Source organism: Acanthisitta chloris, unplaced genomic scaffold (assembly GCF_000695815.1).
Source record: "Acanthisitta chloris isolate BGI_N310 unplaced genomic scaffold, ASM69581v1 scaffold6845, whole genome shotgun sequence".
Lineage (NCBI taxonomy): Eukaryota > Metazoa > Chordata > Aves > Passeriformes > Acanthisittidae > Acanthisitta > Acanthisitta chloris.
The window spans coordinates 1-19,427 of NW_008672023.1; the positions used below are offsets into that span (position 1 = coordinate 1).

Sequence of the window (19,427 nt, forward strand, 5' to 3'; positions counted from 1 at the left end):
GACAGGGAAGAACCTGGTTTTCCTAACTCTGCTCTGTGTTTTCAGTAAAGCTCCATTTCACAAACACTTCCTCATACCTCTGCCTTCCCCACCAGTTTCTCCCCCAGCCCCCAGAGCACATAGCCCCACACGCCCGGAGTGTGCTGCATTCCCTGGGCACAGCACCAAAGCTGTCAGTGCTTTAGGCTGCCTGAGCCAAATCTGGGCAATGAATGGATGCTGAGGCGCTGAACCAAACCCAGCTTTTAAAAGACTGGAGAAAAATGATTTATTTCTCCCATTCCCTAAGGCATGCAGGTATGGAAAAGATGGTTTACAACAAATCTGGAGTTGCATCGGGCAGGGAATCCTGGCAGACTCCGGGAGGACTCGGGGGGAATTGGGTGTGCGGAGAGCCCCGACGGGGCGGCGGGAGCGGCTCCCGGGACGAGACCAGCGCTGCTCTTGCCATCCAGCAGTGCCATCCGCTGGAATGACTGGGAATTCTGCCGCCAGACCCTGCTCTCCTCGGCTTGTCCCCTCCCGTGTGCCCTGCCCGCTGCGCGCTGACCCTGCACACCTCTCATCCTCGGGCAGAGGTCACCGTCGTTGCAGCAAACGGAGAATAATCTAGAATAAAGATGTCCTTTTTTTAAAACGAAGTTTTCCAAGAAAATAGACATTTAGTCAGAAAGATGTGGCCACTTTCCTATAGATGCCCAATATATTGTAAAGGAGAAAGATGGACTATTTCTCTTGAACCCTGAGGTTTTTTAATATGTTGCAGAAAAAAAATAATTTGGTTCTTAGCCCATCATTTTGCCTTAGATGCTTTCCAGTGTGTTTTAAAATGCATTAGTTAGATGTTCTTTCCTCCAAAATTTGTCATCGATGATTATATGTAACATTCTTCACAAAGAAGTGTTAGTCTTGAGCTTTTTTTTACTTGATCTTTTTTTTCCAGAAAATTAACCTATGACTATAAACTTCTGTCCCTTTTTTACATCTTCTGCAATTAGAAATAATATTTCTCATGCTATGAACTTACTTGAGTCAAAATGTGTTTGACACATGATACCCTCATCATTTCTCAGTGGTTGAAATCTAAACAGTCTCTTTCAATGTAAATCAGAAAATTTAGCAATCTGGCTTATGAAACAAATTACTTGCTTTGGCTTTCTCTCCAGATGTAGGGTGGGAACAAAATTAAATTCGACTTTTAGGAAAGGAAGGGGAAATGTTTCCTCTCCAGCCACAGACCGTGCAGTTTTGGGCACTGTGTGTTCTGTACATCTCTGCCATTCCGAGCTGCAGTCCCCAGTGCTGTGCAGGGCAGAGCAGCCACTCTGCAGGGAGCTGCACGACTTTCTTTCCCCAAACCTGTAGGGTGGAAAACATATTTCCCACTGTGGTTTTTAAGCTGAGGTTACTTTTTTGCAAACCTGCAGAGAAGTGATATTTTGCAGTAACAAAGTTTTCCAGGGTAGGAAACAGGGCATTAGGAACAGCCAGATCAGGAAAGCAGAGACCCACATGGAGCTTCATTCCTGCCGTCCTCTAGCTCATTAGTGTACAGGAATTGTGTGTGTTGTTTTTAGCAGCTAAAGAGTTATTTATGGCTTCTATGTTCTCAAGCCAAAGTGAGTGAGGGGTGCAACCAGGGCAAACGCATCAGAGCAATGCAAATCACTGACAAGGCATCATGAATGCAAGCTGAGCAGAATTTAAATACAATCCATGAATGAGAGGAAAGATTTGCATGAGGGAAAGAATCATTAGAATCTGATTTAACAAGCAGTTTATAAAATGGGCCTTGCAGCTTAACATGAAGCAAAGCACATTCACGTTATACATTCTTAATGAAAAAAAAAAAAGCAAAATCACAAAACCCCTAATTTATTAGCAGAGCTTGGAATAGAAATGGTTTTCACAGAATACCTTTAGATCCTGATTCAGAAACTTGTGCTTGATTGCTTTCTTGAATAGAAGTGGATCATAAGCATGTAGGGTGGTACGGACTATGTAAGTGCCTGCCAAAGTCCTATTGATTTCGGTGAGATTTTATAAGATGCTTAAAGTAAGTACATGAAAAAATGTTTTCCTGAACAAGAGTGGTTTTCTGAATTGGGGTTTAACTCATGAATTAACACAGTGCTTTCAAACATAATTCCATCTGGGAAAATAGAAGAGATGAGAATGTTGTTTTGTAAAAAAAAAAAAATAAAATTGCATATTTCTGCATGTCTTAAAGGAAGATAGTGGAGAATTATTCTTAGTAGAATTTTCTGTAAAATCCAAAAGCCAACAATCTGTGGTAGCTGCAACCAAATAATTTTCATAAAGCAACTTTGATAGACCTTCTGCCAGTTTCATCCTGAATAAATTATGGAATATTTTATGGAATATAAGGTGTTACTTAGATGTCAGTCTCTTGGAAGAAAAGGGATATATTTTTTTACATTAGGTGATGTTATAGTCTGTCTTCAAGAAACTTAAGAGAACTGCTTCTAAGAAACTCTGCCATTTTTAATTTCCAATCAGTTCTCACCAACACTGGGCAAAACAAACTTATATGTAATGTCTCATAAAATAAAATGTGTTTGTCTCTAAAGGTCTTCGAAGAAATGTCTGAGGGGGCAAATTCTGATGTACTGTGTTTTCTAATACTAAGAGATCATATGTCTCTGCCACTACTGGAAAATATTTTTGTTGCTATAGGAGCACTGTTCCACCTGTGTATTTGCATCTCCTATAGCATATTCCTCTGGAACTACAATGCTTCTTTTTATTCAGTTCTCTCAACTAAGTCATTAGCAACAACATACACAAGAAGTCAAAGAGCTCAGTCTATGGCTTTGTGGCCATATTGGCTGTAATTTTGAAAGTTAGAATTTCGTGTCAATTTTTCTTTTGTCATTTTAAGAAGATTTTGAAGTGTTGCAGTGGTGACTTGCAAGATGTCTTTTTGAAATCTATGAAAGATATGACCAGTATGACTTTTGTCTTTCCTGCTCTTTTGCTAAACAATTTTACTGTGAAAATGTTTCACGTCATATGATATTCCAGGTCAATAGCAATACTGTTCTCCTGAGTTTGCTTTCTTTGTCTCTTTTGTTGAGTAAAAACAGTATCACATTTACTGAAAGGTAACATCCTCTACAATAGTACTTCTCCAGCTGTTATCGCTGCTTAAATATTTCTCAATATTTTCATACTTAAATTTTTTTCTTTCTCTTCCCTCCACTCCTTCTCCCTGTAATTTTCTGTCATGTCTGAAAGACCCAAGTGAATATCTCAGTTACCCACTGGCAAATCTAATAACATGTGATGCTTCTGTGGGCAATTTATTGGAGCCCAGATATGGATTTGACCAGATCTCCTTGGAGAGTAAGAGAGTTCAGACACCTACTCACAGCTGTATGACAAAATGTATGTGACTTAACCATGAGCTGAACTCTGCCAAGAGAGACTGGTGATTCTTCTATCATCAGTCACATTTTTGTTGCAAGATTTCAGCATTTTCTTGGTGATGGATTCTTTAATTGCTTCTTCCTCAAGTTTTATACCTTTTGATGGGGTCTATCATGTCTTTTTACAGGATGGCACAATGTATAGTTTTGAATGTTCAATAGAGGCTGCTTCTCAGTCACTGCTCTGGCCTTTTTGACCCTCTTGAAAGCACTCTGCACATTGTCTGCTAAGGATTTGGGGGATTATTCTTGACAAGGCCTTTGACTGGTATAACAATAATTTATTCAGTATAATCATAATTTTTTGAAAAGGTGTTATTTTAGTATCACCTCTTTTGCAGTCCCCTCACTTGCAATGATATCTATTGCTTTCTTCTATCTCTTTGTGGTATATTAACTTCTCTGTTCTTTATTTTACACTTTGAATTTTATTTTTCTGCTGCTTCATTTCCTGAAAAAGTTTTAGAGATGTCATTGTTTTCTTCAGTTTGCTTTCTTTCTGTAGTTTTCTTCATATATCCAAATTTTAGGAGCACTTAAAGTGTGTAACTATGTATCCTTAAATCATGCAAGTTCCATCAGCTCCTCTAGAGAGCAGCAAATATATTCAAATAAAATAGTAACATGATTCAGCCTTCTGTTTCCTGAAACACAGTTTATTAACTCAGCTCTCTGAGTACAGTTAAAGAGCAAAAAGCTATGAGGAATAGAGGTCTTGTATCTGAGTCTGGCATTTTCAAGACACTGCCTGAGAATTGCCCTAGCCTTGGCATTTCATGTGGGTGCAGCCTCCTACCCTCTCTAAAAGCCCTGCTAGAGCCCAACCCCAGCACACCAATATCTTGTGGCAGAGGGGAGAAGGAAGGCAACAGAGGTTCAGCCTGGGCCTGGGAATGGACTTGGATGCCCACCAGATCTGTGAGCTGTAAATCTTCCATTTTTGTATGGGACTGTCAGCCAAGAGGAAGCACTCACAAGCTTTCCATTCTTCATGGCCATTCAACAGATGGGACTCTGGTTCCTGGTGTGCACTAACCAGCGTTTAAGGGACCTTGGCACCTGACAACAAGTCACATGTTTTTCTTTTTTTTTTAAAGAAAAATAACCTAAGTAATGAAAAGTCTTCCTAGATAGCACATTTTTTTCTTTTTTTTTAAAGAAAAATAGCCTAAGTAATGAAAAGTCTTCCTAGATATAGACATCTTCAGACTAACACCAAATGCTACATAATCTTCAAGAGAAGCAGACATCTTCAGACTAACACCACCGTGTGTTTAGACCCAAATGCTACATAATCTTCAAGAGAAGGACAAAGGTCCCTCTGTTCTTCGAGACCAGTCTCCAAAGCAAGACTGATAGCTGCCTGCCAGAGCACTCACACAGCTGACACAGCCCTAACATCAAGGCAAACTCATTCTAGTAGGAAAACCCATACGAAAGAGCTTCCAAAAACATGCACATGTTCACAGAGCTGGTTTTGGTAAGGTTTTCTGCCAATAAAGTTTCTTGGCTTAAGCTAAAGTTTGTACTGACTGTTTAAAGCAGTTTTTGCAAAGGTTTTCCTCTCAGCTACAAGCCTGGCCAGTTAAGCCAACTTAAGGCAGCACAGACCTGCAGAAGACTCATGGCTGCAAACAGAACAACTTTTCCTCACAATTTCCTGTAACCCACACTGCATGTCATCACCACTACCACCCCTGCTCATGCCATTCCCTTCAAATTGGAATGGCAAATGGGAACCACCTTCCACAAAGTAGCCACCTGAGCTCTGTTAAGCTCAAAGAGTACTAAGAGATGGTTCTGGACAGACAGAAAACATTGCCAGTTTAAGAGTGATTGCCAAGGTTGTGCTGAAGCAAGTGGCTGGAATCCCTTCTGAAAAATGAACTTACCATGAGTTGGCATCTCCCATTGCATGTCTTAAGGACATTGACCTCATCTCAGCATGATAGCATAATATGGAGGAGATGGATCAAGTCAGGCAAAGAGGGGAAAGACAGCAAGAGGGTATACTTCGTGTTCAGCTAAAAGCCATGTTTATCACCACATTTTTCCCTTTCTTGGGTCATCCTTCACACTAGGATCCTGCCTCTTTGGTAGCTGCATGGCACTGGTTCACTTCTGCTGGTAGGCTGGCTACAGTCAGATGCAGCAGGCAATCTGGTAACCAAGTTCTGCCTCATTTTTGGAAACACACTGTTGAAGAACCTGGAAATGATGGAAGTGCTGCTCCAGGGTGGGTGGTGGAGGCTGTACCTTGCTGCTTCTTGAGGTGCATGGTGGCAGCTGGGGCAACCTCACATGGGGCACAGCCGGTGTACTGGAAAAACCTTGCCTTCTGCACCATGAGACTCCACCTGGCATCAAGGCAGACAGAATAAAAAGGAACTGGCTAAACAGCTGACACTCAATAGCACATCATCTTTACAAACCAATTCCTGCAAACACTGACATGGACATTGCATGCTGCTGTGCCAAATTGCAGGGAAGCCTCAACCAAGGGAGCTCAATCCTCACTGAAATGATAGTGAGGTTTTCTGCCAGGTGCTCACTGAAGCCCCTATACTCTCATGATATTCTTTGTATAGTCCATTTTCAAGGAAGATCCTGCTGATTCTCCAGTACAAAGAAATTTATCTATAGTTAACTTTGCAGGCACGGTAGTGGGTGTGCTAGTGTTAAAGGGCTGCTCTTCGAGGTGGCCTTAACTTTGCCACAGTTTCTCAATGTTTCTCTATAGCATAGAATTTGTTTCAACTAATCTACCAATTTCTCATGAATCAACAGAAGTACTCCATGTTTAAGGGGTTCAGTCTGCATTGGTAGGGCCTGCAGGCAGCCTGAGTGATGCAGTGGGCAGTTCTGTAGGGACTGGAAAATCATGAAAGTTGTATTTTGGTGCCCCAGCTGAACTGTTCTTATGATATCTGTGCATACTCCAAAACCAGGGCAGAATTTGTATAGAATTTGATGTCAAAAGAAGCGTAGGACAGTATTTAAACTGAACTGCTACCTAGCTTCTAGTGGGCTGGACCCTCCATCCTGCACAACAAGAATATCACCAGCTGGTGTCAATGAACATCCTAAATGTTTTGCTTAAACCTTTGTCTTTAATTTGCAGCAAAGCTTCTCAAAAGATAAAGTCTGCTGAGCCAAATTGCTTCTGGAAGTGAGCCTTGTAAGACTATTTTAGGAACCTCATGTACAAATAAAGCAACTCACTGTTTTAATCAACTCCCCTTTGTTAATATTTTTATTATTGTTTAGGGTTTTCTCTTTTCTGTTTTGGTTTGGGTTGGGTTTTTTTAGTTTAGTTTAGTTTTTCTTTTAGGGTTTTCTCTTTTATGTTTTGGTTTGGTTTGGGGTTTTTTTAGTTTAGTTTAGTTTTTCTGGGGGTTTTGTTTGGGTTTTAATGTGAGAGACATACTGTTCTGAGGAGGAACGAAATGTCAGCTGCCAAATTTAAATCACACTGGTTCCATTTTAAGGATTTTTGCTGAGATCGAGAGCTAACTAAATGGACACATGAGACTGTTGTTCTAAGGGGTTGTCAATATTTCTGTGCAGAGGTCATGAAATCTATTTCTCACACACAGGTAATTCAAAGAAATTATTTCCTATTTATCTGCACATTTCAGAGTTTATTTCTGTAAACTCTGAAAATTTAGATGGACTTATTCTAGATTCAAGTAGCTCTGTGCTTCACATAACTCCAAGCCATGAGGTAGATTGTTACCAAATCTACCTAGCTATTTTCATTACAAAAACAAACAAACAAGAAAAACCCACTAAACAAACAAAAACAAAGTGTCTGCATTTGGACCATTCTTCAGCACAGGGCCACATTGTGAATTTCATGTAGGTTTGTGCTCCGTGGGAGCACTTCAAAGTAACTGATGGGAGACAGGAGTGGGGCTGCAATGCAGATTCTGTGTTTTTTTTCCAGTCATTCAAAGATCAGATCATATCAGGTCACTAAGCCATATGTGAAAATCTCTGGTGAACCTGTATCAACAGGTATCTATCAATGCATCATATTTGGTAAACTGTGTTACAGATATTCCATGTTCATGTTGCAGAAAAAAATGCTTTAGAAAGAGGCTTGCTGAAGAAGGAAAAATCTTGAATTTGTTAGCCAGCATATACATCAGTTGTCCATCTGCCTACCTTTGAATATCAACAATATGCCTGCAAAGATAGCACAGAGCTTTAGAAAAAAGTTTGCACCAGAAAAAATGGAGCTCATTGCACTGTACATGGTCTGTCAGAATTAAGAATCACTCACACTGACTTGTAGAGAAATGAGCAGAAGGAGTGGGTGTCTAAGTGGGTGTCTAATTTGTCAGGACAAGTGGGGCTTTAAAAGCATCTTATACTGGTTTCTCTTTTTAAAAAGTGCCTATCTTCAGTGCAAGGAAAAGACAAGAAATCCTGGGGGAAAATGCAAAAATTAATTCTGCTAGGCCAAAATCTGCTGTTTATTTCCATTATTGTTATTTCTTTGCCAAAGACAACACTTTTAGTGACAGAAAATGCCCAAACACACTCCAGCCTGTGGTGCTTAAAGTATTACTGGCAAAATAGATGTTACAGACATAGGAAAGCCAAAAGTGAAAGAACTTACAATTGCAGACCCCAGATCCCCCATCTTTCTTGAGGGCACCATATATAAACAATTTCTAAAGACAAGCTCAAAATCTGCCATCATCTTCACTCAGTGTTCATCAGTGAAAGCTTCTCAAAGTTAATCCAGTACTCAACCCAAAGTGTTACCTGCAGAAACTTAATTAGAGGCAGCTCTCTCTCTCCTGACATTTCCATGGTGTGATCATAACACAGTCCTTGAACTTAGCACTGTATGTGTACTCCCATAATTAAATTATAGTTGTGGAGATGGCCTGGGGCATCCTGTCTGGCAAACCAAATGGAAGAAAACAGAGTAAAGAGGGATAAATCAAAAGAAATCAAAAGCTAGTGAAGTAGATTGTGATTGTAAGCTTCTACATGGATAATTTTAATTGTAGAGATACAGTTCATACTTTCTGATCATATTTCTGCCTTGGAGAACTCATTCTTCAGAACTGACATTGCTGGGCATCACAGGCCAAGAGTTCATGCTATGAGTGAGCAGGGACCATATAATCTGCAGAATATTTTAGCTACTCAATTACGATGTAAGAAGATTACATTGTAAAATTACTTCTCTGCCAATTGAACATCAGGCTATTAAAAGTAGTACAAAAGACAGAAGTTAAAGAACAGCCTTTTCAGCGACTCTATTTCCCTGTTTTTGAAGATGCATTTCTTTATTTTCCTAAAATACTACAAGCAGTAATAATTTATCTGTTCTCCATTGTAATTGTGACATTACAATAAAATAATGTCCAATTAATATGCTCCTTAATGATTCCTTCTAGAAAGAAAAATCACTGCAATAATAATGTCTCGTGTAAGGGCAGATAATTTTAATAACTTGAAAGAAGACACTGAGGATGTCTCTACATTGCTAACTTCATATTTAATACTTATTCTGGGCTGAACTGAGAGATTCATGGAGAACAACTGCTACTGACAGGAAATTATGCATTCCCTAGACACCTGTCTACATTGTCTTTCCCAAGAGAAGAGAGTCATAGCTTTCCACTATGCTGATGAGAGTAAATCAAAGTGACCCAACCTAGAGAGTGCAAAAAGTGGATAAAGTGATTAAAACTGACTGAAACTTGGGGCCTGGCTTCTATTTTGATATTAAAAAATATATTCCAAACTATAACAAAAGAAAAGAAATAGGGAGAAATTGTTTAGGAAAAGAAATTATAATCATATTCAGGGGTAAAAAAAAAAACTTTTTCTTTAAATTGTGCTGATACTGCAGAAACTCACAGTGATGATACTTGATTTTTCTGCATAGAAAGCATGGAAATTCTGGGTCTCCAGCAACCTACTAGATATGCATTTACCAAGAGAAGTGCTATAATCCAGTTGAAAACACTAAGGAAATAATATTTTTAAGGCATTTTATAATTTTTCAATAAAAATTTTATTTCTCATGTGAAAACTATTGTCATAGATTTCCTGATCTGTTCCAGCTCTTATTTCCAGGGAACTCAGTTCCTTTCTGTGTAGGCTCATGGTCGGTACCACATGAGACTAGATGAGCAATATATGTATCATATGTATTTTTCTATAAACCCACTTCAAGGTGCAAGTGACACCTGCACTGCAGCTATGGCAACCTTGTCTAAGCACAAGACAAAGCTCCCTGAGGGTAGTATTAGGAGTATTGTGCTTCCAGCCTATCTTCTTAGATGCTTTCCTGAAGTAGACAGGTTAAGAAAAGATTTCAAGATACATTGGTGAATGTAACAAAAACCTTTTGTAACATTTTTCTGAGTATGAAATATGTTCTGGAAGGACTTATGAAATCAATTCACAAATTTAAAAGAACAAAACTTTGTTTACACAGCAGAAAATATTGTTACTTCCTTGCTTTGCATCAATTAGTTCTTCTGCTCACTCTTTCTAAGATATCTAGACATCTTTAGAGCACCTTCACATTCAGCAATATTAAATATAAGGAGAAATTAGAGGTGGTCATCTTTGTTCTTTCAAACAGATTTTCTTTCCCATTTTCTGCTGCCCATTGAGGGTGCCCCACCCAACAATCACTTCTAATGTCTTAGAGCTGTGGAAGTTCACAATAGTTCAAACACCTTTGCCCATCTTCCCTTGGTCTTCCCTTGCTAGTAGATCCACCCAGTTTGTAAAAATATGTCTTCATGATTAATAAATGGGACTTGGAAACCATTGTAGAAGAGATTCAGAGACATTCCTATAGGAGCAGGTTGTCAATACCAGAAGATTCTATTCACTCCCCAGGGAAAAAAACCATACAAAATCTTGCTCTTTTAACTCACAGTTTTTATAAACACAACAAGTGTTTATTATCCTGCTTTGAATTACATGTCAAAATGTCCACAAGTCCCAAGAGCAGCCAGGTCTGCAATGGAGCAACACAAACCAAAGGCCATCATCTCATAAGAAGAATATGCAAACAAACTGAGGAAGATGTTCACTGATTTCACTTTCCATTTCAAACACAAACAGGATCTTTCTGATTTGAAATTAGACTCTTGAGTCATTCAAAGATGTATAACTAGAGGCAAAAAAGCAAACTGTGTCCAGCCACAATGCATTTATTATTTATCCTACCCTATTTATATCTCATGCTGAGGGATGTATGCAATAGACTGAATCCACATTTGTTCCTTGCATTCCTTCTCACAGCTGAGAAGATGCAATGAACCATAAAAGGTTTCATTATTGCAATGTTTTGTCATGGTATGTGTAATCAGCACAGACCCCAGTAAAGAGGCTTTGGAGGAGAAGAAGTTTAAATATTTAATGTTTTTCTGCCTATGATAAGTTTAATAATTAATGCTGCTCCTACTCTGGAAATGACAAATCACACAACAAGCATGCATGATAAGAGAAACAAACAGAGCTAATAGAGAGGAAAACCTTACTTAGAAGGCAGTAATTAAAACTGGAACATACCTCAGGATCCCAAAGTACTTTGATCCTGACCCAAAGAGCAGTTCTATCTATCTACTAAACTATCTAATCTGGGGGGGAGGGAGGGGGTGCAAAAGATGAGGGATAATTGCTAGTCTTTACCTTGCATATGTGAGAAATGATACACAGAGGTTACGAGCCAAAGTGTCTTAAAGATTTCTGCACTCCTAGGAAAGAAAAGGAAGAGTGTGAAAGCTGTTGTCTCTTCATGTTCTGCACGAAGGAGCCAGCCATTGAGCCATTACTGAAACTTGTTACATGGCAGGCTAAGAGCAAGACTAGATCTGTACCTGGGTCTAAACAGCACTGTAGCTACTTCGGTTTCACGCAGTATCTACAAATACCAGATCTTGACCTAGCTACTTCAGTTCCAAGCAGTATCTACAAATACCAGATCTTGACACTCTCTTAATAAGCCATTTTATAACACACTGCCACCAGTACAATTCTCTGAGTACATGCTCCTCCGTATCCACTCCCACTGATGATCTGCAACCTTCAACCCCCACTGACTGGTAGCTAAAAGAAAATTCAGCTCACACACTGCTGTGCTTCAGTGCTGGAGCACGCTTATGTAAATGCAACAGAATTAATGTTGAAGGAAAGCACAAAGCATGACTGAAAAAAATCTTCTCTGATTCACTCAATTTAGATATGTTTTCAAATGATTAGCATTAGAAGTTTGTCAGACAAAGAAGGTGAGTGCTTTGATACAGACATTGCCACTATATCCTACTTTCAGGGTAGAAACCATTTTCCCTAAGCCCTGGTTTGAGATAATCACACTGTGGGAGAAATAGGTATATCTAGAAAGTGACTCATCTTACCTTCAGAGGTGCCTAAAACAGGTCAGGTGACTCATTCCCACCCCCTGAAATGAAGAGCCCAGTGTGATTATTTCAGATTGAGGGAGGCAACACCTTGCAGACATGTTGGTAGCACATCTCCACTGGGCCACAGTCAGTAGTGCTAGGGCACAGGCACTGGTTCCCAGTCCAAGCACAGGACCATGCCCAACAGCTAATCTGGATGTAGCCACTCTGGTTTGGAGGCTATTGTAGTTCACAGAATCATAGAATGGTTTGGCCTGGAAGGGACCTTAAAGATATTCAGTTCCAGCCCCTTCCAGCCTGGCTTTGAACACTTCCAGGGACAGAGCATCCACAGCTTCTCTGGGCAACCTGTTCCAGTGCCTTATCACCCTCACAGTAAAGAATTTCTTCCTTTTATCTAACCTGCCCTACTTCAGTTTGAAGCCATTCCCCTTTGTCCGATCACTACATGCCCTTGTAAAATGTGTCTTTCTGGCTTTCCTTTACCTCTCAGGCCCTTTTAGGTACTGGCAGGTGCTACAGTTGAATAACTCAGATGTGGTCAGACTTCCAACTGACATCAGTGTCAGAGAAAGGTACTGCTATGGCATTGCTACCTAGGATAGGTGTCTCCTTCAAGCAATAAGATCCAGAGGTTTGTACACATTATTAACATGTTGCTACAAAACAAGTTATTTTTATTCACTGTCTAGTCTTCTTGCTTGAATATACTTTCTAAGAGTGGGCTTTGAGAACTTAGTATGAGGAGATAAATTAAGCTTCTGACAGTAGACAATATACAACTGTGTTTAAAAGTTATGTCTTTCCTAAGCTCAATCTATTGCAATAAAACTAGGTTAGGGTAGACAAGTATTCATACATACTCCTGGAAAACCAAGTCAGTCACATCAGCAACAGTCCACAGGTTTTCAAACTCAGAAAACCATAAAGATGTTATATTTTCCAAAGAACAGTTCCATCAATGTAATATCCTATAAACTCTTCTCTTGTTTTTGCTTCTTTGTCAATGGAATAAAATAGCATAGTAGCATATCTCTGCAGCACAGCCACAGCCAAGGGATTCAGCTGAAACTGAAGCCTCCTCAGTGATGCAATGATTTGCCCTGTTAAGATCACAGGGTATTGTTCACTCTGGACTCTATACCCATTCTGACTTTTTTGACCTCAAGCAACTACTACTGCTATAATTTGATTGTGCATCAGGGCTTTTTAGCTCAGCTGAAGGGTAGACTCCTAAAAGCTTGCTCTGAATTATAGAGGAAGAAACTCCAAGGTGAGACCTGATCTGAGGTCTTAAAGCTGGGGCAGTATCTTTAATGAAGTCTTGCTGAAGTCTGTGTCTCACTTGCCTGCATGAAGTTCCTTGGTGATCACTGGCACACAAGGGTTCTTCAGTGCTGTCTTGATTAACAGCAAGATCTCCTGATCCACAGCACTTATTGCTGTTGCTGTTAAGGTTAGAGCTGGCAGTTTGCTGGGGGACAACTTCAGGATGAAGAACAGCCTCTTCTTCAGAGAGAAGCGAGCAGGAGCCATCACTGGTGTGACAGTTATTTGATATTGGGCAGTCTTCATTTTGAGGCAGAGAAGAGCTACCATGCTGTACTGGGGGAAAATTTAAAATGCACTCCTTCTCTTTGCAGAGGTTTGCCAGCAGCTTGTTCTTTTGGTTTCTTGCTGTCATTCTCCGGAGGGCACAGACAAGGTCAGCAAGGCTAAGCAGAAAGGATAGACTGCTGACCCCCCAGATGAAAATCATCATGATGGATTTCTCAGTGGGCCGGGAGATATAACAGTCAACTGTGCTTGTGCAAGGTGAATGGTAGCAGGAAAAGCTCTCAGGGACGAAAAATCCAAATAGGAAATACTGCACACCTGCAAAGGCAGCCTCAAGTAGGGTTCTAAAAAAAAGATGAACAGTATATGCCCCAGAAAAATTAAGGATACTTAGGTTGTCTGCACCAAAATCTACTCTATTGACAACACCACATTTACAGAGCACCTTCACATCTTTGGGGCTTGATAAACCCTTATTCCCTTTGCATCCATGCACCAGACAATGCATTTTTACAATGTGCAGAGCTACCTTGTGCAAAACATAAATGCTGAATGCAGCATAAGGTAGGAGGATAGACACAGTCTGAATGAGCCAGAATCTAAAGTGAGATACAGGAGAGAACAAGTCATAGCAAACGTTGGAGCATCCTGGTTGCAGGGTGTTGCAGACAAAGCGTTCCTGCTCATCTTGGTAGAGGGGATAGCCTGCTAATACTACCACTGCCATTCGCAGCAGAATTATTAACATTAGCCAGATTTTTCCTAGAAGAGAAGGAAAAGTAAGAAAAATAGTCAGAGCACTGAGAAGGAAGGTAGGTAATGTAGTGATGCTCTTTCTATATACAAGGCATTTGAAGGAATAGCCTCTGTAATCAGTCTCATCTCTTAATTGCTCCTCTTTGGTTTTATTTTGACTGGGATGGAAAATCATGTGAAAATGTGTAGCAGACACATTCCATAAGCTTCATCTAGACTCAACAATATAGGAGTTTAAGATACAATAAGCCACGCCAACAGAAACCCTATGGAAACATTCAGAACATGTTCAAAACTGATAAAAATAGTTCAAAATTGAGTTAAAAATCCCATTTCATTTACAGTTTTTCCTTGTTGTAGGGTTTCTGCCCCTGCACATGATTTTTGTCCTATCTCAATAATACAGATCAGCTAACACAGTACAAAATTCATCTAGATACAAAAGATTGTTCCATGACATAGTATTTGTTCTTGGTCTTGGGCATGAAATTGTATGTAAAGTTTATCATGGCCAAGAAAATTTCTCTGCTGTGCCTAGAATGGTATTTACTAGCAAGCTAGTGATTAGTTATTATTTTTATTATGAGCAAACATGCACAAAAATGTTACACAAATCTATGTGTGTGTGCACACATGTAGCCCAGTCATTTTCTTCAGTTGCTTCTTTGGTTTCCCATCTTGGTCATGTCTTCCAACCTTCATTCACCTTCTGTGCAGCTTTTCTCCATTAGACCAAGAGTTCCCTTCTCTCTTGATATCAACACCAAGTGAAGTCTTACAAGTTTGGCATTCTCATACATTGCTTACTTCATCTTCCCCTGAATTCTTTTATATAATTGCTATAGGTATGGCTCGGTCTCGTGCAACTTTGGTTGGAAAGATCAGGCACTGGTACCATATATATCATACCTTTTGAATGAGACTGTATTGTTATGATAGTTTTTTGGAGGATATTTGGATGGAGTACATTTCTGTTAAATTTTTTTAGTAAAGTTACAAATGCTACTGTATTATACTGATAGAATTATTTAATAATAAAATAATAGCAATTTAAAAAAAAAAAAAAGAACAAAAGAAAACACCCAAAACCCATGGCAGGGAGATTGGAAATAGATGATTTTTAAGGTCCTTTCCAACCCAAACCATTCTATGATTCTATGAAAAACTAAATCCTTTTCCTGGCCAGGATAGGAAAATTTAAAGATATATTGCTATATTGTCAAAAATTGAAAATACATCCTGTACAAAAGCGTAGAAAAATTCAACATCTGAAGTTAAATTTAGCACTTGAATTTCTCAAGTTTCCTTTTGAGTGCTGCCACTAGATCCCTACACAGTTTTGGAAAAGCAATTAAATTTAATAATCTTGTGCAAGAAAAGAGAAAATAAACACTTAGGAGCAAAAAGAAAGCAATCAATCAAACAAACAAACCACAACATAAAAAAAGTGATGATTAATTCTGTGCTTTTTAAGACTGGTTAAGACACCATTTGTGACCACAGACAGACAAACAGCAAGACTCAGTGACTAAAGAGAAGCATATTATATGGAGTTAATGGCTTAGAAATACACTGAAAACCTCAAGTTGTTAATGGTGAATGCACATCTCACATGCAGACAAGGTTTTGCAGGCAGTCTGTGAAATAGCATCAATGCACATTATAAAGACATGAAAAATCCAGATCACAAAGCATTTTTTCCTATAAAATATACAATTATTTATAGGTATTGTCTTGGAGAATTTTTCTTTTATATTTCCCATAAAGCTATTTCCCAGTAGTTGGTGTGAATTAAAAAAATTCAAATCTTTCTGCAACATTGTGTGATACCTATTCTTGTACTTCACATGCAGTTGGAATGCCCCATAAAAACCATTTGTGGCCAGTAGATTGATTATGGGCCAGTACAGTAAAACTGCTCTCTGTAGCAGAAAACCAGCTGGAAAAACATTAAGGGTATATAAAGTTTATGAGAGATCATCAGAGAAAGCAGCTGCTCCTGGTAAAATAATATGTCATCTAACCATAAATAAATTGAGGCCTTTTATCTTTAATCACCTGAAGTTTAGTGGTGGTTTTGCTGTGTTCCAGCTTCCTGCACTTTGCTGACAGGCTGTACTCTAACTCACTTTTCAACATAGTGTAGGTCAATTGAAAACACCAGAATCTGTCATCTTTAGCAAGCCATGTTTCATCCTTAGGTAGCATTTTTTCCCTGCAAGGACCTCAAAGTGTTTGAAGTGCATGAGTTAATTAAGCTCAAACTACTACATGCTACTTCACTATCAATTTTTAATTAGAACATGGACAATAGGGAGTGCTGCTTCCGAAAAATCAATGGCTCTTTAGGATGTAGTTTAGTATGACATACATTTGAGAGATAACCCCTCCAAGCATCACCTTCCCTGAAGACTCAATCTTGATTCAACATACTAGAACAAGCCCCTTCACCACCCCCACTGGGGCTCAGTTGGGTGTTCCCTGCAATGCACAGCACAAACTGCAGCAACTGCCCCTGGCTGGAGGCAAAGGCTCTTTGAGAGGTCCTTGAAAATTTTTTCTCTGGCTCACACTTTGCCTAAAGCAGCCCATGAAAGAGAAACAGGATCTTATTTAAATAAGAAGGGTGAAAAAATAAACACTCGGTCAACTCTTAGCTGAGGAAAAAACAAGTGTGTTTTTCTTTGTTTTGCTATTTTTAAATACGTATGAACTTTTTTTGTTTATAAAGACCAAGAATTAAAAGCAATGGTAACTAACCACAATGATAATATCCCACAAACCTTTTCTTGTAAAAGGGGGTTTTGTTCCCTTCTTTAAGCTTTTTTATTTCATCACTAACTCTATTGCATATGTTCTACCATTCATTTTCTGTGGTATAAGTAAGGTGTTCTGTGTGTTTTCCTCATGATCTCTACAACAGCCATTAGAGCTGACTGGAAGCTCTGGCATCAAGAAGAGCCAAATTTGAAAACCTTGCCAGACTATTTTATGTAAAGTTCAGGAAATATCTATCAAAGAGGGAGCAGTAATCTCTTTAACAAGAAAAGAAATACATGAACCTCTCATATCAGGTAGCAAATAACAACTTACAGTTAGGATCACAGAACCATAGATAAAAATTAAGGTTGATTATTGGTAGGAAGCTTGTGTGACTTCAGGATATGAAGCAGCAAAGAAAGAAGAGAGCTCTTTTAAAGCACTTACCTACAATAGTCACATTATAGTTGAGTGTGACAATCAAAAGTCCCAGTGAGTCCCAGTGCTCCATGTTTGAACAGACTCAAAACACTTCCAGCTCCTGATGCCCTAACAGTTTTGTAATTTCCAAAGGAGATGAGACCTAAACAGGGAAGAAAGGGGGGGTGGGGAGGGATGGACAAAAAGAAGGGGAAGAAAAAAAAGGAATTTTTGCTAAGACCAAGGATGGAAATCAGAAACCCACCCACAAGGATTTTTTTGATGATTTGAACAGGACTGTTAGTTTTGAATATTGGAATAAATCTTCTTAAGGCTTTAACAGTTTGTCTTGCAAAAGCTCTAGCTTGTCAGATCCAATAGCTCCTACCTCTCATGTGGATCCTCTGTCCAGACAACTGCAAGTGGACAAACAACAACAGGAGTGATCTTTGCCATTGTAGACTATTCTTACCCTCCCAGGGCATACCAGCCTCCTGGCATTGCTGAGATATTTCAGTGCTGAAAGACAGGGAGAGAGGAAAAAATAGCATAGACTAGGAAATAACAGAAACCTCTCTGTCTCCCCACAAGAATTACAGATGGATAATAGAAGGAAAGAGGCTAGAAAAGGATGAGCATCCCTGTGTTTGAAAGGCACTTTCAGTTCAGGTCACTGGAAGCTATCCCATTGCAATTTCCCCAAACCATTTTGTTTCTAAATCACAGCCTGCCTGACAGAACACCATGGCCCTGCCACTCACAGAGACACTGAATTTTCCTCTATGTGCTAAGATAGCCAGAGAGCCAATCCTCCCTGCAGGCATGATAAAACAAAGCTTTAAATAAAATTAAAAACCTAAGGGTGGGGCTGGTTTTCAAGATGCCACAAGCCACTTACTTTTAATTTCTATCAGTTATTTCTGCCAAAACTGCTCGGTACTCAGGACATCACTCAAAAGATCTTAGGGCTGATTGACCAGCATTCTGAAACCCCAGCAGCCCCTCAGCAGTGATGGAGTGAGCTCCCCCCTTGCAGCAAGATGCTGTGGGGTCAGGATGCTTTGGCTGCAAGGTGCAACTGCACAGCATGTCCTTGACACCATGTGACAGTGCTGTACCCCAGGAAAAAAAAATAAAAACAAAAAAAAAACAAGCATGGGTGAAAATAACTCTCATTTTCTCCCACTGTACCAAATTTCCTTGAGGAAAATAATCTCCCACCATCTTCCACTCACTGTTCAGCTACTTACAGGATGTTACTCTGTCCTTTTTAATCTGTGCTGTAATAGGGACAAATACAATGTGGACACTTGGTCAGAAAACAGTATCAGTCACTAGAAAAACAGCTGAAGAAGGAGTCTGTGTGTCATATAGCAAAGGAGAAAAGTGATATTGTGACAAGCTGAGCACAGACTCATCACTGCAACCCTACTCATGGGCTGCAGCCCACGACGCTGTCCCTGGGGCAGCAAGGTGAGTCAGCTCAGAGGGAACTGGATGGTGATGCTGCATGATTTATGGGCAGTGTGACCAGGCTAAGCTCTGTGATTGAGTGCATCTTACCTGGATAAAAGGTAAAACTAATAGTTCATTAAAGTAAAATGTAACTGTACAAAGACTTTCTCCCCAGGACTCTGCTCACAGGGCTTGCAATGCCTTGGTAGAACATGGCAAGCATCCTTCCTGCCTCATCCTAAGGAAACCCTGAAAGTTGGACTTGAAAGGAGAGCCCTCAAAACCTCCTTATGCATTATAAGCATAAGGAGATTATTTTTTTCTTTAAGAGAGTAGTAAATACAGGAGTTTTCTTGCTTTCAGAATTGATTTGCCAAACAACCATTTCTTCTGTTACCAAGTTTTATTTATGGAGTGTAGTGATAGTTTTACCTTCATTTCCCCTACATATTTTCTTTTATTTTCCTTTTTTTTTTTCCAGACACACGTGTGTGAGAAGTATGGGTAGGAGGGAAAGCTGGAGGAAGGGAACAGAGGAAAGATGCAAATGGCCAAGAGATAAATTATGCTGAGATGTGAAGGTATTCCTGGTTCAACATCCTTTGTCAAAAATAGTCAGGAA

General features: G+C 39.5%; 1 protein-coding gene across 1 annotated transcript; it reads right to left on the reverse strand.

Moving 5' to 3' along the window:
• Positions 1-12,995: 12,995 nt before the first annotated feature.
• On the reverse strand, positions 12,996-17,441 carry GJD4 (gap junction protein, delta 4, 40.1kDa). Its single transcript, XM_009074341.1, has 2 exons — positions 17,378-17,441; positions 12,996-14,176 (listed from the first exon to the last, which is right to left on the reverse strand). Exons 1-2 carry the CDS (start codon positions 17,439-17,441, stop codon positions 12,996-12,998), a joined length of 1,245 nt encoding a protein of 414 aa, XP_009072589.1.
• Positions 17,442-19,427: the final 1,986 nt, after the last annotated feature.